At 35.1% G+C, this 26,919-nt stretch overlaps 1 protein-coding gene across 2 annotated transcripts in view; it reads right to left on the bottom strand.

Annotated features, from left to right (window-relative positions):
- Positions 1 to 26,919, bottom strand: part of CSMD3 (CUB and Sushi multiple domains 3) — a 1,213,340-nt gene that overhangs the window by 613,672 nt on the left and 572,749 nt on the right. For both annotated transcript variants that reach the window (XM_030795533.1, XM_003256134.3), the window contains one exon: positions 9,332 to 9,435. In XM_030795533.1, the coding sequence (XP_030651393.1) occupies positions 9,332 to 9,435 (104 nt within the window). The remainder of the gene's footprint in view (positions 1 to 9,331; positions 9,436 to 26,919) is intronic.

Below are 26,919 nucleotides of genomic sequence, written 5' to 3' on the forward strand. Positions count from 1 at the left end.
TGCTAGTCTCATAGTTTTATGATTGTTTAAATATAATTGATTAAAAAAAATCCTAGATTTCTCACACTCTCATGAAAGAGCAAATTTACATCCATTGAATGAACAGCCTAAAAGGTATTGGTTGTGGAATGAGGCCTTAATTTTTTTTTTTTTTTTAAGTTCGAGATACAAGTGCAGAACTTGTAGGTTTGCTACGTAGGTATACACATGCCGTGGTGGTTTGATGCACCTATCAAATCGTCATCTAGGTTTTAAGTCCCACATGCATTAGCTATTTGTCCTAATGCTCTTCTCTCTTCCTCCACTCACCACCACCCCCAACTAGCTCTGGTGTGTGTTGTTCTCCTCCCTGTGTACATGTTGTTCAACTCCCACTTATGAGTGAGAACATGCAGTGTTTGGTTTTCTGTTTCTTTCTTAGTTTGTTGAAGATGATGGCTTCCAGCTTCATCTATGTACCCACAAAGGATATGATCTCATTCCTTTTTATGGCTGCATAGTATTCCATGGTGTATATGTACCATATTTTCTTTATCCAGTCTATCGTTGATGGGCACTTGGGTTGGTTCTGTGTCTTCGCTATTGCAAATAGTGCTTCAATAAACATATGTGTGCATGTACCTTTATAGTAGAATGATTTATATTCTTTTGGGCATATACCCAGTAATGAGATTGCTGGGTCAAATGGTATTTCTGGTTCTAGACCCTTAAGAAATCGCCACACTGTCTTCCACAATAGTTGAACTAATTTACATTCTCACCAGCAATGTAAAATCATTCCTATTTCTCCAAGCTTCCCAGTATCTATCGTTTCTTGACTTTTTAATAATCACCTTTCTGACTGGTGTGAGGTAATATCTCACTGTGGTTTTGATTTGTATCTCTATAATGATCAATGATGTTGAATTTTTTTTCATGTTTGTTGGCTGCATAAATGTCTTCTTTTGAGAAGTGTCTGTTCATGTCCTTGACTCACTTTTTGATGGGGTTATTTGTTGTTTTCTTGTAAACTTTTTAAAGTTCCTTGTAGATTCTGAATATTAGACCTTTGTCAGATGGAAACATTGCAAAATTTTTTCCCATTCTGTAGGTTGCCTGTTCACTCTGATGATAGTTTATTTTGCTGTGCAGAAGCTCTTTAGTTAATTTAGATCCCATTTGTCAATTTTGGCTTTTGTTGCAATTGCTTTTGGTGTTTTTGACGTGAAATCTTTGCCCATGCTTATGTCCTGAATGGCATTGCCCTGGCTTTCTTCTAGAGTTTTTTATGGTTTTGGGTTTTACATTTAAGTCTTTAATCCATCTTGAGTTAATTTTTGTATAGGGAATAAGGAAAGGGTCCAGTTTCAGTTTTCTGCATATGGCTAGCCAGGTTTCCCAGCACCATTCATTGAATAAGAAACCCTTTCTCCATTGCTTTTGTTAGGTTTGTTGAAGATCAGATGGTTGTAGATGTGTGATGTTATTTCTGAGGTCTCTGTTCTGTTCCATTGATCAATGTGACTGTTTTCATACCAGTACCATGCTGTTTTATTTACTGTAGCCTTGTAGTATAGTTTGAGGTCAGGTACCATGATGCCTCCAGTTTTGTTCTTTTTGCTTAGGATTGTCTTGGCTATACAGGCTCTTCTTTGGTTCCATATGACATTTAAAGTAGTTTTTTATAATTCCGTGAAGAATGTCAATGGTAGTTTGATGGAGATAGCATTGAATCTATAAATTACTTTGGGTAGTATGGCCATTTTCACGATATTGATTCTTCCTATCCATGAGCATGGAATCTTTTCTCACTTGTTTATTTCCTTTCTTATTTCCTTGTGCAGTGGTTTGTAGTTCTCCTTGAAGAGGACTTTTGCACATTGCTTCTATATCCTGAGAGTTTGCTGAAGTTGCTTACCAGCTTAAGGAGTTTTGGGGCTGAGACAATGGGGTTTTCTAAATATGGAATCATGTCGTCTGCAGAGACAATTTGACTTACTGTCTTTATTTCTTTCTCTTTATTTCCTCTCTTTATTTCTTTCTCTTCAACCATCCTATGTTGAATAGGAGCGGTGAGAGAGGGCATCCTTGTCTTGTGTCAGTTTTCAAAGGGAATGCTTCCAGCTTTTGCCCATTCAGTGTGATATTGACTGTGGGTTTGTCATAAATAGCTCTTATTATTTTGAGATATGTTCCATTAATACCTAGTTTATTGAGAGTTTTTAACATGAAGAGGTGTCAAATTGTATTGAAGGCCTTTTCTGCATCTATTAAGATAATCATGTGGTTTTTGTCATTGGTTCTCTTTTGTGATGGATTACATTTATTAATTTGCATATGATTAACCAGCCTTGTATCCCAGGGATGAAGCCGACTTGATTATGGGGGATAAGTTTTGATGAGCTGCTGGATTCAGTTTGTCACTATTTTATTGAGGATTTTTGCATTGATGTTCATCAGGGATATTGGCTTGAAGTTTTCTTTTTTTGTTGTGTCTTTGCCAGGTTTTGGTATCAGGATGATGCTGGCTTTATAAAATGGGTTAGGGAGGAGTCCCTCCATTGCAACTCCCTGGAATAATTTCAGAAGGAATGGTACCACCTCCTCTTTGTACCTGTGGTAGAATTTGGCTGTGAATCCATCTGGTCCTGGGCTTTTTTTGGTTGGTACTCTATTAATTATTGCCTCAATTTCAGAACTTGTTATTGGTCTATTCAGGAATTTGACTTCTTACTGGTTTAGTCTTGGGAGGGTGTATGTGTCCAGGAATTTTTCCACTTCTTCTAGATTTTCTAGTTTATTTGCATAGAGGTGTTTATAGTATTCTCGGATGGTGGTTTGTATTTCTGTGGTAGTTTGTATTTCATTTTTTTATTGTGTCTATTTGATTCTTCCCTCTTTCCTTCTTTATTAGTCTAGCTAGTGGTCTATTTTGTTACTTATAAAAAAATAGCTTCTGGATTCATTGATTTTTTTGAAGGATTTTTCATGTCTTTATCTCCTTCAGTTCTGCTCTGATCTTAAACTATTTCTTGTCTTCTGCTACCTTTTGAATTTGTTTGCTCTTGCTTCTCTATTTCTTTTAATTGTGATGTCAGGGTGTCAATTTGAGATCTTTGTAGCTTTCTTATGTGGGCATTTAGTGCTATAAATTTCCCGCTTAACACTGCTTTAGCTGTGTCCCAAAGATTCTGGTATGCTGTTTCTTTATTCTCATTGGTTTCACAGAATTTCTTGATTTCTTCCTTAATTTCATTATTTACCCAGGAGTCATTCAGGAGCAGGTTGTTCAGTTTACATGTAGTTGTGTGATTATGAGTGAATTTCTTAATCCCGAGTGCTAATTTGATTGCACTTTGGTCTGAGAGACTGTTTGTTATGATTTCAGTTCTTTTGCATTTGCTGAGGAGTGTTTTACTTCTAATTATGTGGTCAATTTTAGAATAAATGCCATGTGGCACTGAGAAGAATATATATTCTGTTGATTTGGGGTGGAGAGTTCTGTAGATGTCTATTAGGTCCACTTGATCCATAGATCAATTCAAGTTTTGAATATCCTTGTTAATTTTCTCTCTCATTGATATGTCTAATATTGACAGTGGGGTGTTAAAGTCTTCTGCTATTATTGTGTGGGAGACTAAGTCTCTTTGTAGGTCTCTAAGAATTTGTTGTATGAATCTGGGTTCTCCTGTATCAGGTACATACATATTTAGGATGGTTAGCTCCTCATGTTGAACTGATCCCTTTACTATTATGTAATACCCTTCTTTGTCTTTTTTTTATCTTTGTTTGTTTAAACTCTATTTTGTCAGAAACTAGGATTTCAACCCCTGCTTTTTTTTTGCTTTCCATTTGCTTGATAAACTTTCCTCCCTCCCTTTATTTTGAGCTTATTTGTGTCTTTGCACATGAGATGGGTCTCCTGAATACAGCACACTGATGGGTCTTGACTCTTTATCCAATTTGCCAGTCTTTGTCTTTTAACTGGGGCATTTAGTCCATTTACATTTAAGATTAGTATTGTTATGTGTGAATTTGATCCTGTCATCATGACGCTATCTGGTTATTTTGGACATTACCTGTTGCAATTTCTTCATAGTGTCATTTGGTCTTCATATTTTGGTGTGTTTTTGCAGTGGCTGGTAGTTGTCTTTCCTTTCCATACTGAGTGCTTCCTTCAGGAGCTCTTGTAAGGCAGGTATGATGGTGACAAAATCCCTCAGCATTTTCTTCTTCTGAAAGGGTTTTATTTCTCCTTCGCTTGTGAAGCTTAGTTTGTCTGGAAATAAAATTCTGGATTGAAAATTCTTTTCTTTAAGAATGTTGAATATTGGCCCCCATCCTCTTCTGGCTTATAGGGTTTCTGCTGAGAGATCCGCTGTTAGTCTGATGGACTTCTCTTTGTAGGTGACCTGATCTTTCTTTCTGGCTGCCTTAACATTTTTTCTTCTATTTCAACCTTGGAGAATCTGATGATTATGTGTCTTGGAGTTGATCTTCTTATGGAGTATCTTAGTGGTGTTCTCTGTATTTCCTGAATTTGAATGTTGGGCTGCCTTGCTAGGTTGGGCAAGTTCTCCTGGATAATATCCTGAAGTGTGTTTTCCAACTTGGTTCCATTCTAACCATCTCTTTCCCACACTCCAATCAATCATAGATTCAGTCTTTTGACATAGTTCCATATTTCTCAGAGGTTTTGTTCATTCCTTTTCATTCTTTTTTATTTAATCTTGTCTGCATGCCTTATTTCAGCAAGACGTCTTCAAAATCTGATATCCTTTCTTCCACTTGGTCAATTTGGCAACTGATACCTTTGTATGATTCACAAAGTTCTCCTGCTGTGTTTTTCACCTCCATCAGGTCATTTATATTTCTCTCTATACTGGTTATTCTAGTTAGCAGCTCCTGTAACCTTTTATCAAGGTTCTTATCTTCTTTGCATTGGGTTAGAACGTGCTCCTTTAGCTCAGCAGTTTATTACTCCACACCTGAAGTCTACTTCTGTCAATTCCTCCATCTCATCCTCTGTCCAGTTCTGTGCCCTTGCTGGAGATGAACTGCAATCATTCGGAAGAGCAGAGAGACTCTGGCCTTTTGGATTTTCATCTTTTTGTTATTGTTGTTGTTAATTCTTTCTCATGTTCATGAGTTTGTCTAGTTTCTATCATTGAGGCTGCTGACCCTCAGAGGGGTTTTTGTGGGGACTTTTTTGTTGTTGTTGCTGCTGCTGTTGTTCCTTTCTGTTTGTTTGTTTTTCTTTCAATGGTCAGGTCCCTCTTCTGTAAGGCTGCTGCAGTTTCCTGGGGGTTCACTTCAGGCTCTATTCATCTGGTTCACTCCCGCACCTGGAGATGTCACTTGAGGAGGCTGGAGAACAGCAAAGATGGGTGTCTGTTCCTTCCTCTGGGATCTCTGATCTCAAGGGGCACCTACCTGAGGCCAGTAGGAGCACTCCTGTATAAGATGTCTGAGAACTCCTGTTGGAGGGTCTTACCCGATTGGGTGGCATAGGGAGTAGGTCCTGTTTAATGAAGCACTTTGACTGTCCCTTGGTGGATGGGGTGTGCTTTGCTGAAAGGAAAACCACTTGTCTGGTCTGCCTGGGTTGCTCAGAACTATCAAGAGGAAAAACTAATTCTGCTGGTCCCTGGAGACTGTGGCCATGCCTCCCACTAGGGACTCAGGCCCAGGGAGATCAGAGTTCTCTCCCTGAGCCCCTGGCTGGAGTTCTTGGAGTTCCTGCAGGGAGGCCAAACCCAGTGGGGAGGGATGGGTCAGGTTCAGGTCTGAAGAGGCACTCTGGCCACAGTCTGCCACAGCCAGTATGTTGGGCTATGGGGGATACCTCTTGAGACCAAGCCATTCAGCCTCTCTGGCTCCAGCAGAAGAAAAGTGTGGCCTGGAGCTATAGAGATTGCTGCCACCATTCTCCTGCCCTGGGAGCTTAGTGTGTTAGGCAGCTATCAGTCCCAGTGTTGGCTACCAACCCTCCCCCAAGAAGCTCAAATGACTTAGACAGCAGGCAGCCACAGCTGAGGTGCTGGCCACCCCTTCCCCTGAGAGCTCGGCAGGCTTAAGCAGATTCTAGATGAGTGGGTATTGAGAATCTGTGTGGCCCTCTGGTTGGGACCCTAGGCCCTGGTGGCGTGTGCTTGTGACTGGGATCATCCAATCTGTGGGTTGCACAGTTCCGTGGAAAAAACATGGTTTCTCAGGCTGGGTAGCACACTCACTCACCACCTCCCTTGACTATGGAATGGGGGCTCCCCTGCCCCATGTGGCTCTCAGGTGGGCTGCTGCACCACACTGCTGTTCTTTCCTCTCCTTGGATCATGCTAGCCACCTAGTCATTTCTGATGACAGAACCTGGATATCTCGATTGCTAGTGCAGGATTTGCATACTGTTGTGGTTCTTTTCAATGGGAGCCTCCGATCACTTCTGCTTCTAGTTGGCCAAATTGGCCCTGCCCGAAAGCCTTAATTTTTAATCCCTACTGAAGATGCAGTTATCATTGGAAACTTTAAATTGGATGGTATAGGAACAACCATTTGGATACTTGGTATTCTTTTGAAAAATAATACCTAATAGTCATTCTATGTTAATGATACAATGATTTTCTGTCCAAAAAGGATATCAGTTGGTACACCAGAATTCATGATTGTCTTCAGAATTTTTCTAACATTGAAATAGGGTGAAAAATATGGTTCAAACACACATTTTTTTTAACATTAGGGATTGTACAGATCACTGCTCAATCCCAATAAATGTACTCTTTTTATATTTAACCAGTTCTAATGGTTGAGTATTTAAGATAATTTTGACATCTTTCTTCTGTATTTTACTGGGTTACTATATATATATAATCTTTCTACCCATAATTGTGCGATACTAATTAGCTCAAATAGCTTTTTTTTTTTTTTTTTTTTTTTTTTTTTAAGAAAGCAGCAATAGGAGGACATAGCATCTATGCTCTTGGATATCAGTTGGACAAGATGATTTCTAATATTTTATCCAATGCTGAGATATGAAGTTTTTTTGTGGCAGATATATGATAAAAGCTTCTTAAAAAGTATGTTTTAGTCAATTGACTAGCCAGCCTGCCTTTTCTTGTCCATGTTTTTGAGAATCTGAATCTAAAATCCAGTTTTCTGTCTTAAGGAGAAAATGGAAAAGATGTCCCATCAAATACATGTTTTACAATTTTATTTCTAAAATTCATATGATGGGATCCATCAAACAGGTAGAGAGAAACATCTGCAATGTGTGGGGATTAATCACCAAATTTACTATGTATCATTAATATCCAAGAAACTTCAATGTTTATGAGTGCCAGGTAAAGAAACAAACATATTTACTTGGAAAACAATGAATAAATTGATAGAGAAAGCAATCCACATTTTGTCTTATATCAGGTGTCACTTAATTAGCTATAGGCCCAGGCAGGCAAAGCAAAGGATCTTAGAAGCTCAAGTGGCAAATGATAGAGGGATGAGGGCCACAAAGAGGCCCTGTCTATAGGAGGCAGAAGACAGTCCCAGCCAATTTTTGCCACATGACTATGAAGACCTAGTGTCACCAGTTTTACAAGAAACCATAAATTCAAATTTTTACATGTAATTTTCAGTTCCTTAAAACTCTGTATTTGACAAACAATAACAGGAAAAAAGCATAGCTAATCATCAGAGCAGCTCTGTTGCTGCTAATTTATATATATACAATTTTACAGTATATTGCATGTAAAATACATGCAATTTTATATTATAATGAAATCTAAGCTATCAGGTATAAAACCACAATAAGATTTAGTAGGAAATGTTGATTATTTCTGGAAAATGTCAGTTCACTGAGGTAATATGCCTAACAGGCTCTAATTATTGCTCAGGTGCAACAAAAATGCTGATCATTTTCAAGAGAAGAAGTGTTAAGAATGAAGTTACAAAAATGTGACCAACACAACTGATATAGTTTGGATTTGTGTCCCCACCCAAATCTCTTGTCAAATTGGAGGAGGGACCTAGTGGGAGGTGAATGGATTGTAGGGGTGGATTTCTCCCATGCTATTCTCATGATAGTGAGTTCCCTCAAGATCTGATGGTTTTAAAGTGTGTGAGACTTCCCCCTTTGCTCTCTTTCTCTCTCCTGTCACCATGTGAAGAAGGTCCTGGCTTCCCCTTTGCTTTCCTCCATGATTGTAAATTTCCCAAGGCCTCCTAGTCATGCTTCCTGTTAAGCCTGTGGAACTGAAAGTAAATTAAACCTCTTTTCTTCATAAATAACCCAGTCTCAGGTAGTTCTTTAAAGCAATGTGAAAACGAACTAATCATTGAACGTATAAAGCATGTAAAATGCTGGCCCATTTGTCCATCACACCTTAGGAAACACAAAACAGAACTGTAGTAGGCCAGAGATAGACAACCAAATCATGTTGATCAATGATATCCATGTTGCAGACAGGGGAAAGAGGTTGAAGTTGAGGTCAAGAGTGCATGAAGACAGGTGAGTAAGTTTGGTTTTCATTTTGTTTTCTAGAAAAATAAGACTAAAGAGCAGTAATATTGGAGCGTATAACATACTATGTGTGACTATGAGGTTAACCCTTGGTTTATTACAGGATTCTGGTTTATTACAGGATTCTGGAATAATAGTTCTAGGAGGCCTTCCTGTAAAATTAAAAAGAAAATAAAAAGAAGAGGGAGAAGAGAATGAAAAGGAAAAGAAAAAAAAGGAAAAAAAATTAGCTTACCTTTAGTCACTTTACACACAATAAAGGCATTACCAGTAGTAACTGTCTATGATGATACTAATTTTTTTAACATTTATATCAGTTGTTCTCCAACTTTGATGTGCATAAGGATCATGCAGTGAGTCTGTTAAAATATAGATTGATAAATTCACATCCTGGAGATGTTGATTCACTAAGTTCGGCTTGAGGGCCTAAAAATCTACATTTTCAAATGTGCACCAGGTATTTGTGATGCATTTGTGATGCAAAAAGACCCTATTTTGAGAAGCATCAGGTTAGATGAGCAGGCCCTCACCAGACGTCAAATCTGCTGACACCTTAATCTTGTATTTCCTAGCCACTAGAACTGTAGGAAATACATTTCTATTGTTTATAAGTCACCCAGTTTACTGCATGTTGTTAGAGAAGCCCAACTGAACTGAGGCAAAGTGCCTTAAATCTCATTGAAGAAGCACTAACAGATTCTACGAAAGTTAATAATAATAACTAAGTTACTGTGCATCTTCTGCCGGTAGTAGTGGGAGCAATCAATGTAAAACAATAATTTGAAAGTAAAATTTTATTAGTACCCGATAGGCTAAGGCAAAAATGAAACATTGGGAACTTACACTTGGAGCACTGTCCTAGGATCTCCAACTTCGCCCCCATCACCAATTGTCAAGGTATCATAGCCAATCTCCAGATCAAATTCTTCAAAATTTATCTGGATAACCTAGCAGTAAACAGAAACAAACACCTTGAATATACTGTGTTATGCAATAAAAACAACAAAAAAAGCAATGACAGAAATGCATTCTTTGTTTCTCCACACACACACACACACACACACACACACAAGCAGTTCAATTATGTATAAATAAATATATATATAATTTCATAGTATCACAGCAAATCATGTTAGAATATTCTTGAAGTTCAATCATTATATCATTACATGAGTTTTACTTGCCTTATTGTATTTTCTGCATTAAATTTTCAATGAAATTGCATGGTTTCTGTTTATAGAATACGCTTACTTGGAGAATGATTAAAGCAAATCTACTTTAAGAAGGCTTTATAAAAAGTATATGTAGGTGGAGAGTGGTTTTCCACACATTTGCATATATATTTTATAAAATTAACATGCAGAAACAGAGTGTGCTATTTCCATTAAGTAGTAAAGCTTAAAATTTGTTAGAGCTAAACTTGAATCTAGATTGCCAGAATGGTATCAAGTTTATTTTTATGTATCCTTTGGTAACAGAATTCCTCAAATATATTAAAATGAGTAGCAAAACTGGGAGCACAATACTTTGAGAGACACACAATACCGTGGTATGTAATTCAGCATTATTTCTTACTAAAATATACTCATGTATCCATATATTGTTTATATACCTATGCAAAAATTCAAATTTAATTAAATTGCAATTTTAAAAATAGCTATAATATTGAAAAAATATAATTAAGAATCAGTACCGAAATAAATTACATAAAATTACATAGTGTCCTACATAGAGTCGTGCTTTGAGCAAAAAATAAGTTATAATAAAATATTATTCACCACCTGATAAAATGAATGCCTGAAGTTACCATATTATGAGAGAATAAATGAAGAAGATATTTCTTTAGTAATATTTATAACTATTTGCTACTTTGTTACTATAAAAATAATTAAAAATAAAGGAATTTATATCTTGGCTTTTTTTGTTATAATAACAATTTTTTTTTTTTTTTAGACGGAGTCTCGCTCTGTCACTCAGGCTAGAGTGCACTGGCGCGATCTTGGCTCACTGCCAGCTCCGCCTCCTGGGTTCATGCCATTCTCCTGCCTCAGCCTCCTAAGTAGCTGGGACTAGAGGTGCCCGCCACCACACCTGGCTAATTTTTTTGTATTTTTAGTAGAGATGGAGTTTCACCATGTTAGCTAGGATGGTCTCAATCTCCTGACCCCATGTTCCGCCCACCTCAGCCTCCCAAAGTGCTGGGATTACAGGCGTGAGCCACTGGACCCGGCCAACAATTTCTGACTACACATATTTCTTGTTTTATAAAATATTTTAATATTTGCATTGACTAAAGCAATTGTTTTGGCCAAGTTTAAATATAGCATGTGTATAAAGACTTTGAACTATACATTTTAAATGATCATAATTTTAAAAATATGTGTATTTGTTCCACTTATAGTAAAATATAAATACTTCCCATTAATAATTACCTGTCAATACAGGCTTAGATTGTTTCCCATTTTCTTTTTTTTTTTTTTTGGCTACTATAAGCAACCTGGTCATGAGCAATATTAAACATCTTTTGGTACACATTTTCAAGTATGTCTCTAGGCAGTATACTTACTAGGTAATAACCGCAAAAATTCATTTTATAACCTAGTACCATATGGTTTTCCAAAATTGTTTTACCAATTCAAATGTTCACATTTGTGTACATTGAATGCATTTATTCCTACCACTCTAGTAGGTGTAAAAGTGTTGTTTTTTTTTTTTTTTGCATTTTCCTTAATACTAATTGAGTTGCATATCTTTTTATATGTTTATGTATCATTTATATTTTCTTTTCTGTGACACAACTATTTGTGTTTTGGCATCTTTTCTCCTCAGACTGCTTGTCTACTTGTTATTGTTTGCAAGAATTCTTTATATTGGTGATTCTGAAAACATTCCATTATAGCACACTTTGAAAACAATAATATTTGTAATACACAAAGGTGAACAGATGAAGCTGCTTATAATGGAATTTTATTTTTATTTTTTGCCCAGGACTTTCTGTTCCATAGAGGGAGTTAAATCAATATCTTAGTCCTACCTGTGGCTCACTCATAGTACACCATTGGATCTGGCTCACTAGTTGAGATCAGCTTTATATATTATGGATACTAATCCCTTACATTATATGTGTTGCAATAGCTTCAAGTTCACAGCTTCCTTGTTAGATTATTTGATAAGAAAAAGTTATTAATTTTACCAGAGTAGGACTTACTTATCTGCTCACAAAATAGTAGATAAACAAATCCTACTCTGGTAAAAATTATTAATATTAATGACACAGGCTCATAAAGATGTATCTTCATATCTTTTATCTTTCATGAATTGACTTTTACAGAAACTGCAAAGTAGGAATGTGTGGGAGGCAGAATTCTAAGATGTCTTCCAATATTCTAATCCCTTGGTGTAGATAACCTATATAATACCCTCCTCTTCAGTGTGGGCAAGACCTATGAAGATGATGGATTGTCAATCCTATGATTATATTGTATGGAAAAGGTGAAGGAATACTAAAGATGTGTAATTAAGATGTCTAATCAGTTGACTTTAAGTTCATTAAAAGGGAGATTATCCTGAGTGGCCCTGACTAATTCAGGGGATTCCCTTTAAAAGAAGGTCTAGTAGTGAGAGATCAAAAAACAAGCAAACAAAAAATCAGAAGAGATGCTCTCCTGTTGGCCTTGAAGATACAAACTGCCATGCTGTGGAAAGGCACGTTTAGCATTGAGCAAAGGGTGGCCTTTAGGAGCTGAGGGCCTAAGTCCTACAACCACAATAATTGAATTCTGCCAACAAGTGAGCTTGGAAGAAGCCCTACAGTTTCAAACGAGATCGCATCCCAGACCAATGCTTTGATTTCACCCTGGTACAACCTTGAAAAGAAGACCCAGATATCCATGCCCAGATTCCTTTCCTGTGGAAACTGTGAGATAACAAATTTATGTTGTTTCATGTCGCTAATTTTGGGTAATTTTTTACACAGCAATATAAATTAGCACAGCATTCCTTTCATTTTTCCCTCCAATATGAACAGCCAGTTGTCTCTGTATTTTTTATTTAATAAATAGCCCTTCTTTCTCCAATGATCAGCAAACTCTAACATATATTACTATTCTGTATATAAATATGTTGGATTTTGGATTCTGGATCTTGTTCTCTTGGTAAGTTTGTATGTACCCGAACTACCACAAATTGGCTTATTATTATTATTGCTGTAAGGTAAGACTGTATCTTATAAGTGAGATACTCCACACACTTAATACTTGTGTTCTTTGGGAGTATTTTGACTACTCTTGGACCATTTGTCTTTCACATATCAACTTGTAAAATTCTTCAAAAATTTATTTTGGGCTTTCTAATGGAATTACAGTGAATCTGTAAATGATTTGGTGAGAACTGACATCTTAAGGTATTGTATCTCCCTACACACAAGCCTGACTTATCTCTTCATTTATTTGGATCTCTAAATATCTTCTAATAATTTTTTTTAATATATTACATCTTGAAAATGCCTTTTGTTATTGAAAGTGGTATTTATTTTTATATTTGGAACTTTTTTGGTATGCAGAAAAGATTTATTTTTTGTATATTGATGTAACTAGGCACTGGATAAAGCTTCCATATTATTTAAAAACATTTGTAAATTATTTTTAGTTTCTTACATAGCAAGCATGTCTTCTGTAAATAATATTTTAGGTTCTTCCTTTCCAAATTATGTAATTTTAAAATCTTAACTTTCTTAGATATCTGGTAAAATGTTTAGTAGAACACATGACAATTAGTCTAATTAAATTGTACCTCATTTAAGAGGGAATGCTTCCAATATATATGTTTGTATGCCTGTGTGTGTATGTGTGTGTGTGTCTGTATGTTTGTTTGCATGGTATTCATTCATAGTTTTATACATTTCTTTTGTTTTCCTGTGAACTAATAATGACATGAACGCTACCATGTTTCTTATATTTCAGTGAGAGTAACTCTCAAAGTACCTCATCTGTCATCCTGCCAGAAGGATAAATCCCATGATCTTCATCACCCCAAACTATTTCACAGTAGATCTATGAGTGCACTGTAATTAAAATTAGAGAATGTTTCTTTCATATGACTTAAAAGTCTAATAGGCTAGTGGATAAAAATTAGGTAAATGACTGCCTAATTGATTGCTAGTTCTGTGCCAAACTCTTGATATCCATTATTGTATAATCATGTCCTAAAGACATTGGACACCCATTTAATGGTAGATTTTATTTTGCCTAAATTGTAACTAAGACTCATGCATGCGTGTATGCAACAATGAGAGCTCTATCTCACTTTAAATTAAGTGATGAATTAATTGCTAACTAATCCATATACTTTTGGATAAGCACTTAACCACTGAGCTTTCATTGAATTTTTAGACACTTAATTCTTGAACAGTTTCAATGACACACAATTACTGAGAAGCTAGAATATTCTGATTGAATTTTTATAATACATTCGTTTTAGTTTGATTCGTTTATGCTTATTTTTAACATTATTATTGAAATAGTTCACAGAAGTAAAACTTGTGCATTAAAAAAATAAAAATTAACTTTGCCTTATTTGAAGCCATTAACATAAGTAAGGCATTACAGTAAAACTCCAACATAGTATATTGAGATATGGTTAAAAGAAAAATATCTTTAATAGGATGTATAAATAAAACTTAGGAAAACAAAAACAAAATGACAACAAAACTTGTTCATTTTATAATGTAATAAGTAACATCAGGAGTCTGATGTAAAATTTTCCTTCTTTATTGATACTTTAATAATATGAAAGTGACCAAATAGACATTTCCACTCGTTTAGTTTTGTATAATATAGAAAAGTTAATTAAAAAATCAACAAATAGTCATCAATATAATAGGAATACTTCCTCTACATGTTTATTTGGTAGTAGGGCTGAAACATTTAGTAAGAAAATAGGAAAAATATTATGCATTTAGTGTAAAAAGAATGCCATACATTTTGCCTGTTTTACTTCTTCCTAATCATTTGTGGAGTAAATAAACAAAAACATAAATTGCACTTATCACATAGGACTAATGAAGGAAAAACTGGAATAATAAAATATACCGTTAAAGTATTTAAATAATGTATAATTGTCTTGATTTTTTTAAACCAAGTAAGTCACTCTCTTGATTTCCATTGTGAAATGGTGATTCCAACTGGATTGTTTAGTGTTGCTTACTGAGGTTTGAATTAAAACATTTAATCTACTAATGAAGTCAATTAAAAATAACGTAATGCTTTTTAACACTGACTTTCCAGAAGTAAAAAATCCATAGATAGCATTAAATATTAAATACTTGGTAGATCCATTTCTCATAAGGCTCAATACATAGGTTTTTACAGGATATTTTGTTAAAACTGGTACAGAAGCTATGTCTCATAATCATTCTGTGAATCTTGAACAGATAATTTCATACCATAACTTCTACATTGTCATTTTCTGAAGCCATGAGGAATTCCCACTTAATACCCATTAACATGAGTTTTTTTAATGGAACATATTTATATTATGTAAAATACTGATCTCAGAATTATAAATGCATTCTTTTATTTTGACCCTAAAAGTCTATGTTGTGTACATCTATACATTATTCTGGCTGCCCAGCACCTGAATATCCTCCTTTTGTCTGGGAAATTAGGAATCTTCGTAGGAAGTACAGCATACCTCCCAGTATGGTCAGATCCTAGATTCCCCATTATTCACTGGATCCAGTGTACAGGTATGAGAACTAAGATTCCCTTATCAATCAGATACACATCTTATGTGTATAAATAAGGAAACAAAGATTGGATTCTGGCAAAGAGTGTCAAAAGCAGCAGAAACATACAGTTTCAGGGGCAACAGTGGTTGTAATACATGGTGGCACTGAAATTCTAGAGCACAGCAGTCTTGTTCAACAGGTAAAAATAAATCCTCCCTGGAATCAGAGCCAGAAGCTATGGAGCACTATGACAAGGTAAATGGATTCTATTACATTCCAAGCTTATTTAGGAACTCATTCCATTTCTAGAGAAGTCAGTATTCACTAGTCTTATCCAGAAGGTCATGATATCGTTCTGTGACCCAGTAATCACTGTGTAGCTTTAATTCTCTCTTCTTCTGAATGGGAGTTTTTATGGAGTTACCCTGTTTGTTTTCTATACTTTTATATTGGATTTGGGATAATCTATCTTTTAGCCACAGGTCTTTAGACAATGAGGAACTACCTGTAAATATAATGGAGAAGCTAGTGTATCACTTAGGGATTCTGGACATATCTTTGTATGTAGTAAATGGCTGAAATTTTAGGTTTTCTCTATTAATGTAGATAGAAAGTATGTTTTACGTAGGTATTTTTTCCAAAGTGAATGCAGGAGAAGAAAAATGGGTCTGGAGAGGTATTTGATAACCAAAGGGGAAAATGTGGCAGATGCTATTGATTGCTTACCCAACAGTCACCTTCCGTATTTACCCTTGACCTTTTCTTCTCAGCAGGACATATATTTTGTTCCCATGTATCCTTTTCTGTACATCCTAATGCTCAGGGACTGCTCATCCAATTATGAGTTTCCTGAGATGGGTCCTAATCACTCTATGTCCCATTCCATTTGCCAGTGATTAGATTACACGTATTTGACCTAATTCCGGCCACTGGAAGATGATTAGCAATTTGCTAGAGGCTTTTGCAAAATGATTTCTTGGTTTTCAAAGAAGTAGGAAAAGTCACTCTACTTTGAGGTAATTCTATCTGAATGTATTCAGCTCTTACAGCCATCTCACAATACATAGTTTGAAGACAAAGCAAAACTACATATTGAGATGTCCAGAACCTAGGAATGGTGTTTTTCTGTGTGCGTGGGGCTTGCATGCTTCTGGACAGTATGCTTTTTAAATAATGCATTTTCTTATTATTTAAGTCATTCAACTTGAGGGTTCCCATATGTAAACTGAAGACATTCCAATGAATAAATGGTTTTAATAAATTCTCAGTTTAAAGGAATGCTTTGCCCAAGTAATTTTCCCATGTTTATTTGGCTACTGGTGATGAAACTAAACTTCAAGTTTGCTTGACGATAATAATTATATGCTTAAACATCATGCTATTCTCCGTTAACAAAGTTCCGAAATTTAGAAAATATTTTCTATGTATCCCAAATACCTCATATCATGTTGTTATAATAATATAATTTATAAATATGTTCTTTGATATTGGGCATATGCCTCACGTATTAAATAGTGAGGACAGGGAGAGACATTTTCTGAAACCTAACAACTAATAAATATTACATAAATTCCTTAGGAAAAAATATAGAAAGCATCTATTTATATAAGTTCTTTTGTATTCCATGGTAAAGTCTGTATTTTTTAATTCAAGATAATTCTGAAAGCTGAAGAAAATTCTCAATATTAGACATTTTTATTTACATAATTAGTACAACATTCAAATTAGCCTTTGATGATGTTTAACCAAACAAATTAATGATGCTTTAACTAATGCCAATACCAATACCAAGCTATACTCATTAGTGAGACAGGATAATATAGATAAGTCCACAGGAAAAGCCTAGGATTATAGCCCCATTTCTCTAAAAAATATGTTATATATGTTATATTGTTTTGAGCAATTCTCTAACTTATATAAAATAGTGTTTATAATTCCTATTTTTTAAGGTTGAAATATGTATTACAATAATCAAGGATTATAAAATAACACAGGATGCTTGATATATAGTAGGACCTCATAAATGGCAGTTATCATTAGCTATGTCAATTATCTTAAAATAGGTATTCACATCTGTTCACAAAGGATCTTACGGATGAAGTTCTTTTTTCAGCAATCCCATTTGATTCCAAGATAAGAGTTTTTCCCCCAAACTCTATGCTGCTAAAAATTTACCTTTTCTGGGAGCAGCTTTTCTCCATTATGATTATTTCAGAATGGCAATAAGTCACTCTAATATTAACAACTATTTTTGCTCCCCGGTATGGAAATCAGCATGTATTATATATGTATAATTACAAAATACAAAAACTTTAATTAATCTCAAGGTATGCAAATACCATGTTACACAATCAACTTGACATCTAATTAAAGCAATTCTTTCTTCATATACTTTCTATACCTTGGCAATCATAGTCCAATGAGGGAAACATGACATAAGCAAGATGAATACAATACTGTGTTGATCGCTTTGGGATATGGACACACTGGGTTATATTAGCAGAGATGACAGCCACTCAATCCAGTTGGAGAGTATAGAGGAAAGAATTCCCTGAGGTGGTAAACCCGACACTGCCAAGGAAGGTGGAGTTGGGAACTGGGAAAGAACATTCTAGGGTAGAATGTGAAATATGGCAAAGTGAAAAAAATATTATTTTTGTTTCTGAAACATAAACTGTGAGGCAAAAAGTGATGAGAAGGAACATTAGCGATGAAGGCAGAAAACAGACCATATTAAGGACTGTGAACTTCATCTTCTATATGAAAAGCAGCAAATTACGATTTTGAACAATGTTGAAGGGTTATATTTAATTTTTTACACGCTCATTTTGGCAGCAGGGACAATCTGGATTTGAAGGATAACATGGCAGGGTTAGAGAGATTGAAGACCTAAACTTGGGCTGTGGAAGTAGGGATGGAGAAGAGTGGATTCAGACAAGGTTTCTTTGCTCCAAATTAAAATAATTATAATAGTTTTTTTTTCCTTTTTTTCCATATGTATGAAGGCATTATTCAAAGGCCCACACAAAAATCTATGCCTTGGCAGGAGTGTCTTATCAAATGTTATTGCTTATAAATGTCTAATTCAGAGAGAGCAAAATATGGAGTACCTTTATTAAAAAATCATATAATTCAGAATAATTCTAAAACTTGGCTGCTTTTGTGACATGTATTATAAGTGACATACATTTCACATCTATATGGAAAATTCATGTCAATGTTGTTTAAATAATAATCATCCTAAATTAGCTACTTAAAAAATAAATATACAAAGGTAAACTTACATGAAATTTGTGAAATAGGTAAATATTGTATGATACAAAATGCTTAAAGTATGACACATGAAAATTCCTTATTTATTCATTTGAAAGTAATATCATTTTAGAGAAAATAATAAATATCTCATATTCTAGAAGAATTATGCACTGCAACACTTAATATTTTACTTATATATTTTATTACAGAATATATATCCCAAGACTCTAGGCTAGACCATTCAACAGTGCGAAGTGCCACCTCAGGGAATTCTCTAGGCTCATCCACTTTGCTGCCAGCATCAGGTTAACAGTTTCAATTCTTGCAAGGGATCATATTTTAGAGACGGGGTGGAGGAGAGTCTGGGGACACTGAGAGCTACTGATGGAGTGATAAAAGCTTTTAGTTTTGTTTTATTTTTCTATGCCCTTAATATCTGTACACTGGTCTTCTCCTTTAGGGGATTGCTGGCATGTAACAATGACAGATTAAAGCACTACAAATGTTTCACTGAAGGGAAGAAGCTACATAAAATGAAAAATTCATCAAATATTAAATCCATAACACAACAGTACAAAAACATTGGTTCCTTTCCATCATTTATTCGTGCTTAGCTACTGGAGGATATAATTTAAATTCCATAATACATATAAACGATCAACTTGAATTTACAGATTTTGAAGAAAATCCTTGCAGATAATATTCTTGGTTTTAGGAGACTATTCATTACAAATTTGTGTAAGTTAGGTCGTATATACCCAAAATATTTTGAAAAATAGATATGTATGAGGCTAATTCGAATAAATTTGTTAAGAAGGGCTCTTTTTCTGTTTTTTGTCCCTTATTAATAATGGGGTCATCATGGTCTAGGATACCTCTCTTTTCATTTATTTATCTATATCTATTTTTATATAAAAAATCTTTGACTCCAGACTTTGAGAAAATGAAAGGTTTGTTCAAAATGATTAGACACACAACTGTAGTAGTGATATACAGATATTTATATACTTTCATATATAATGAACCGTGCAATGAGTTTTAATTCCAGCCTCAATTTATCCTTGTTATTTCTCTTATGACACCAAAAGAAAGGATGTAAGATACCAGCTTCTCAATGCATGGTCTTTGTTGCTAACTTTATTTTTGTTTATGTAATTTATTTAAACAAGGTTATTGAGTAGTGAATATCAGTTTATATCTATGGAAGGCCCGGTTTACTTCTATGTCTTCCTGAGCAAGCAATTTAGGCAGCAGTCCAGGAAGTTAGGGTACAAGAGAAATTACCTGCCACAGCTATGCAGGAGGAAAGACTTGTAGCCCATGAATGAATTCTCTCTGGAGCCAGTAGTTAGGAAAAGACTGGGTAAGGGTTATTATTTCTGTCTTTGTGAAGAAGGTCACTGGTATTTTGATAGGGATTTTGTAGATTGCTACGGGTAATGTGGACATTTTAACAATATTAATTCTTCCATTTCACGAACTCAGGGTATCTTTCCATTTATTTGTGTCCTCTCCAATTTCTTTCATCAGTGCTTTATAGTTTTCATTGTATTATTGTGGTTACCAGAAGCTGGAGAGAATAAGGAGGAAGGAGAAACTGGGAAAGTTACTTTGTCAATGGGTACCAAGTTGAAGTTTGAGTGACTATAGTAATAACAATGTAGTGTATATTCCAAGATAGCTATAAAAGAAGATTTTGAATGTTATTATACAAAGGAGCAATACATGTTTAAGGTGATAAATATAATAATTATTCTGATTTGATCATTATGTAAGGTATAGGGACAGCAAAATGTCTGTATTTCACTGCAACCTTGTATAATTCTGAACCCCAGAACCAATTTTTATGTATCAATTATAAGTAAAACTTTAATTAATAAAAAAAGAGTGAGGAAAGGTAGCTATACTACTGTTTCCTATTTTGTGAACTGTGCTTCAAATAGAAGGCTCCTATTTTAAGTTTTGTAGGTTAAGTTAAAACACAAATCAGATAACATAACTCTTCTATCTAAAAGCTATTGATTTATTTAATTGTATACACATTTTTAAAAATATGACTCTTTACCAGCACTGTTATAGTGATAAAGATACAGACAAACTTTTCTTCCTTCACTGGGGGAAGAATATAATAAATTTAAAAAATATATAATAATCTTATAGAATATAAAGTCTTCAAACACTCATATGTGTTATGAAGTGTTTTAAAGAAAAATAAATCAAGGTAAGATGATAGAGAGTGGTGGAGCTGTTCAGTGATAGAGGAGGTGAGGGTGAGGAACTTGAGAGAAATCTGAATGAAAAGAGGAACTATTTAGATATCACATTTATCAGTGGTTTCTCATTCCATATTTGAATAAATCTCAAAGAGCCCTCTATGATCTGATCTTTCTTTAGTTCTACAGTCTCCATGTTGCCCATTTTCCTCTTTACCCACTATGCCAAGGGCCCCTGTCATCTTTTTAGTTTCTAGAAGACATCAGGGCCATAAAAATCCTTTATGAGGACTACTTATTCTGTCTCAGACACTATTCTCTCTGCATTTCCAGTTCCTTGTCATTCCATAATATTGGCTTAAAAATCATCTGCTCAGAAAAGTATTTTTGACATTTCTAAGGGGCTTCCTCTTTATTCCATTAAGGGTGATTTCTTTGCATTATGATTATTTATTTCTGTGTTTATACTTTTATTGTCTACTTAAAGTGCTAACTAGAAGCTTCCTGATGTTAGCACATTGTCTTTTTAAAAAATCGATTGCAATCCCAGGTTCTACACTGTAAAAATGTAGGATTTCCCAGGTAACATCTAGCTAAGATTTACAATATTGGTATCCATCTGGCCACTCTAAGGCACATGAGGGGCTTTATGCTTGTCCTTGGATGTTAGAGATCATCACAGACTGAGAATGTATAGGGTGGACACAGAAGAGGTCCTAACAGGAAAAAAAAAAGGTGGAACTACTACATCCTATCTCTGCAGATGTTGCTCCCTTCAAACCTTACCCCTAGTATCACTGATGTGGGTGACTTTGCTATTACATCAGACGGGGTTAAAATTCAAAGCAGATATGTAATACTGAGCAAAGGAATTACACAAACTTTTACACTTTGATATGTACATTATGTGATTCTTGCTGTGTGAGGGCAATTAAATCATCTAAATGACTCCCCTTCACATTGGATAGAGATTCCAGGAGACCAAAAAGCTGTAATATTAAGAAGGGCAAGTGCTGTGGGTAACACAGGTATATCACATTCCTCCTCTCTCTTCACAATCCAGCTTCAGCTATTCTTGAGGTGTTAGGTAGCTGGGGTAGGAGACAATGTTCCAGAAGGTTGAGCATGGCTCCACTAACTCTAAGGTTGTCATTAAGATAACCTTCCATTCTGCTGCAAAATATCTCAGTGATGGAAAGCAAAAGCTCACAGCTCTTGCCAATTTCTTCTTCAAGCTCTCTTGGCAGCAGCCTATTCTGACTTAGAAGCATCTGCTGATGGTTTCCGGTGACTAGCATCAGCAGGGAGTCTCCACAAGAATATTTCAAGATCTGAAATGTATGAGAGTGTGTGTTATCTGCACAGCAGGAAACTAAACTCAAACATTAGTGGAGGCATTATACTCATCTAGCTCTGGGAATTTATTAGCGTTGGTGGCGGTAGTAGTTGCAGTAGTGGTTATAATAGTAATATTATTAACATTAATATTTTGAACATATATATTCCAGGCCCTGTTCTAAGTGTATATCTCATATTATCCTTTCAAGAGTCATAGGAAATTAAATTATTGAGACCACAGAAGCCCAGATAAGTTTTTGGTGGTGATCTGTGATTCATTACACAATTATGCAGTGTCTATATTTATATACAACTAGGTACTTTTTATATTTGTGTATTAGTATATGAGGAATTTTAGCATCAAGAATATAAAATATAGAAAGGACATACAATGAATATTTACTATTTATTCCTAATTATTCAATGAGTGGTACCACATCTTCAAGAGAATATAAAATACTGAAAGTCAATGACTATTATTGTAAGTATTAAACTCTCATGATGTTACAAAAACTATGTTGATTCAAGATGTTAAAATGAATCTGCCTCTAACTTTAGTAAAATTGCAATCCATAATTTTATACATGCAGTTATGGAATTAACTAAAATGTATGTGATGAAAAAAGAAGTTGCTAAAATATTAGTTTAAGAATAAAATAAACATAAATGCTTTCTAGAATAAACATCAATTCTATCCAAAAAGAGAGATTTTATGTTTGGTTTCTTTATACTTCTCTGTGCTTTTGTTTACAAAAACATTGATTAGAAGAATGATGATCACACTAGATACTATCATTTGAATGTCTCCCCTCAAAAATTCAGATATTATTAATGTGATAGTATTAAAGATGGTAGCTTCAAGAGGTGATGTGCCTCGATCTCCCGCACTCCAGCCTGGGCGACAGAGCGAGACTCCGTCTCAAAAAAAAAAAAAAAAAAAAGAGGTGATGTGCCATGAGGGCTTCTCCCTCGTAAATGGGATTTAGATGCTCATAAAAGAGGCAGCATTAAGCTCCCTTGTCTTTCTCACTTTCCATGTGAGGACACAGTGTCTTCTGCTGTCCAATTTCCTTGTTACTCCTCATTGCCACCTGGGATAGGCAGAATACCTAATTAAAGATGTCCACTCCCTAATCCAAAAAAAGGCTGTGAATATATTACCAGACATGTTAAAAGGGACTTGAAGTTGTGATTCAATTTAAGAATCTTGAGATGAAAAGTTTATTCTGGATTTCTAGAGGGGGCCAAATCTATTCGTGCAAGTCTGAAAATTAGAGGAAGAAGTCAGAAGAATGTGCAAATGTGACCTCAGAAGGACTAGACACATCTTCGCTAGATTTGAAGATGGAGGAAGAAGACTGGGAATGGACCTCAGCTAAGAGCCAAGAAAAAATGAAGATCTTGAGGAACTACAAGGAACTGAATTCTGCCAACAAGATCAATTAACAGCAAACATTCTTTCCCAGATTTTCCAAAAAGGAATATAGTGTGCTGACAACTTAGTTTTATTGCAGTGAGCCCCATGCTGAACTGCTGACCAACAGAATTATAAAATAATGAATGTTTTTATTTATATTAATATTATTATTTGTTTTAAGCTACTAAGTTTACAGTAATTTGTTACAGCAGCAATAGAACTGTCACTTTTAAAACAGCATCCAGACTTCATCCTTCTTATTTCATTTAATAAAGCCACTGGCTCACCCTGCAAATTTACATAAGCCACATAAGTTTTCCAAACTTGTTTCTGCACCTATACAATATGTACAATAATATTAACTATTCATACAATTAATAGGAGGATTAAGTGAGAAGATACATAAAAATAGCTTAGCATAGTGCCTGTCACATACACTCAATTCATCTACAATTTAATATAATTAATTCAAAAAAATCAGTAACAGTAATAAAATTCTGAGTTTTTTCCTAATATCTTTTCTCTTGCTAGCTAGTACTTAAATGGGAATATTCTTTGTTCACTCATCAGTTTTGGACTAAATATGTGTAACAGAGGTTGTCATATCTTTCCCAAACATCTATGTACTCCTTCTCCTACCATAGTAGAATTCCTAGCTGGTAGCAAATTGTCCTTAGTAAAAATTATATCTTCCATTCTCTCTTGTAGCTAAGTATGAGAATGTTGTTAGATTATTGCAAAAATAAGATATAAATAGAAATGTTTTGAAGCAACTTCAAGGAATATTTCTTAAGAGGTAGCTTACATTTATCCTTTGTTTTCCTTATTTATCACTTCCCCCAACCTACTTCCTAGTCGGGTTAGACGCCCGTTGCAACCTAAGACAAAGACCACAAATTGCGAATGGTAGGGTGGTGAGTTAGCCTATGGCTCTGAGAAATTTCTGGAGCAGAGACACCATTAGTCTTGGACCAGATACATATCTTGTTTAAGTCTCTGTTATGCGTTTTCTGTCACTGACATCCAAACCTAATCATAATTGAAAAGCCTGTGTATCTTGGTTGTTTTAATTAAGGCCTTCTTTGCCCAGTCTCTCTTTTTCCTCCCCTATGCTGACCCCAAAAAGACTATATTTGGTTGTATAAAGTACATTGATTGCCATAATGTATTTGAATTCCTTACTATTTATGTCAAATTATTATTCAACACAGCTCTGATTATGCATATCATTCCAGTATAATCATAATATTGAGATTAAAATTGTGGGTATACCCAATGGTTAGTAGTGGGAAGAGTAGTGGAAAAAATACAAACAAAAATGCTTTGCCATTTGCATATTTTGCCTACTTTGTTGGTAAGAACCAGAGACATTCCTAGAAAGAGCTAAAACACATGGAAATAAACAAGCAACTGTTTCGTCTAGGAATAATTGCTCAGTTATTTCAATAAATATTCATTTGAAAAATTCCCACATGACAGTTACTTCATTAGATATTAAGGATGCATGGACTCAAGAACTGGTTTTTGTCCTTAAGGGTTAAACTAAGGAAAATAAGTGCACAAACATGTAAGTACAATGTAATGTGACAACACATGGGTCAGCTATGCAGAGTAGGCTTTCCCAATCTAGGAGGGAAGATAGGACAGGCTTCTAGGAAAAGGTAAAAGATTACTTGAGTCCTAGAAGATGCCATTAATAAACAGGGTCACAAGATTGGAGATGTGTAAACAAAGTGAAAAAGTATATTCCCTACAGAAGGCGCGGCTTATCCCCAAACTATAGGGTCCTGGAAGTGCTTTGGGGGCTAAATAGAGTGTTGAAGTATAAGTCTAACACAAGAGTAGTTTAGGTTGTCCATGGCTTCCTCTATAAAGCTATGCAGAACCATTTAAATATTTTACAAAGAAGAAGACATTATTTCATCTCAGAATAAAACATCACACTGAATTTTTTGGAAAGTAACAGGCTTGGTGTAAGCAGAAAAATGAGATGAAGATTCACTAACTGGAAAGCTGGTTATTAATCCAAAGGAGAATAATGGAAACCTGAGTGAGAGTGAATTAAACAACTTCAAGCATACTAATTAACTATAATGAATTCATTGGACTTTGTATTTAGATATGTGAAGGAAAATGAGAAGAATGTAAAATGAAAAATGTTTGAATTCTTAACATAGAGGAACACTAATATTTAAGGATAAGGTCACTAACAAAAGCCTGGAAACATGGGGGAAATTCAGGAAAACAGAGAATAAAGAGGCCGGGGAGGATAAAGTTTCAAGGAGAAGGAAGTAGTCAATAATATCACCCACTCTATACCTATGCCTTTCTTTTACTTAATTTGTTATTTTAAAATATGTTTTCATTATAAAATAAAGCATATAGCTTATTTGATACTGAATTTTTTGTTAGTACAAAATTAAAGGGGAAAATGCATGTAATCTTCTATCCAGAGATAGTTCTTTTTTCCCATTTTAAAAAAGAAATAATCTTTTTTCCCACTTTCTTTCCTTCTCTCTCTCTCTCCCTTCCTTCCTTCCTTTCTTTTTTTCTTTCTTTCTTTCCCTCCCTCCCTCCCTTCCTTCCTTTCTTCCTTCCTTACCTCCTTCCTTCCTTCCTTACCTCCTTCCTTCCTTCCTTCCTTTTTCTTTCCGTTTATAAATATGCTTTTTAATTTTCTTGAGATAGGGTGTTGCTCTGTCACCCAGGCTGGAATGTAGCAGCAGGGTTATAGCTCATTCATCCTTAAACTCCCGGACTCAAGTGATCCTTCCACCCCAGCCTCCTGAGTAACTGGGTCTAAAGATATGTGCCACCATGCCCACCTGGCTAATTTTTAAAAATTGTTTTGTAGAAAAAGGGTCTTGCCCAGGATGGTCTCAAATTCCTGCCCTCAAGTGATCCTCCCATCTTGGCCTCCCAAAGCAGCTCCCAGGTATGAGTCACTGCACCTGGCCTCATTTTTTCTTCATTGATATTTATTTATTTATATTTATTGATATTTAATTTTATTGTCCTTGCACAGAGTAATTCACTTTAAATAAAGTATTTCAATTAAATAAACCATTTGAACAAAAAAATCAGTACCATTGGCAGGGGCTAGGAATAGTTAAGGTAGTGCTATACAGCTATGGCTCACTTAGGAGGAGGGGAAATAAAAGATCAGGGCCTTTAAAATTCTACTGCCAAGCCTGGGTGTTCTATAAACAGTGACCAGAGCTACTTTTCTTGGCTTGGGGAACCTTCTAGTTGGTTTTTCTAATTTCCATCTAATTGTTTTGTATCAAGATCTTCACTCTGCTACTAGGTTCTTTCTGAATCATGCTTTGTTAGGACTGCCAACCTGGCTTTAATTTCAGTTTATCCCTGTACTGCTGCCTCAGCTTTGCTCTTGTTAGTGCCTACTTCATTGTAGTAGATACTGTCAATGCTCCAGGTGATCAATAAACCCTTGGATGCTTCTTGCCCTTTCTGTTATCTG

Source organism: Nomascus leucogenys, chromosome 16, assembly GCF_006542625.1.
Source record: "Nomascus leucogenys isolate Asia chromosome 16, Asia_NLE_v1, whole genome shotgun sequence".
Lineage (NCBI taxonomy): Eukaryota > Metazoa > Chordata > Mammalia > Primates > Hylobatidae > Nomascus > Nomascus leucogenys.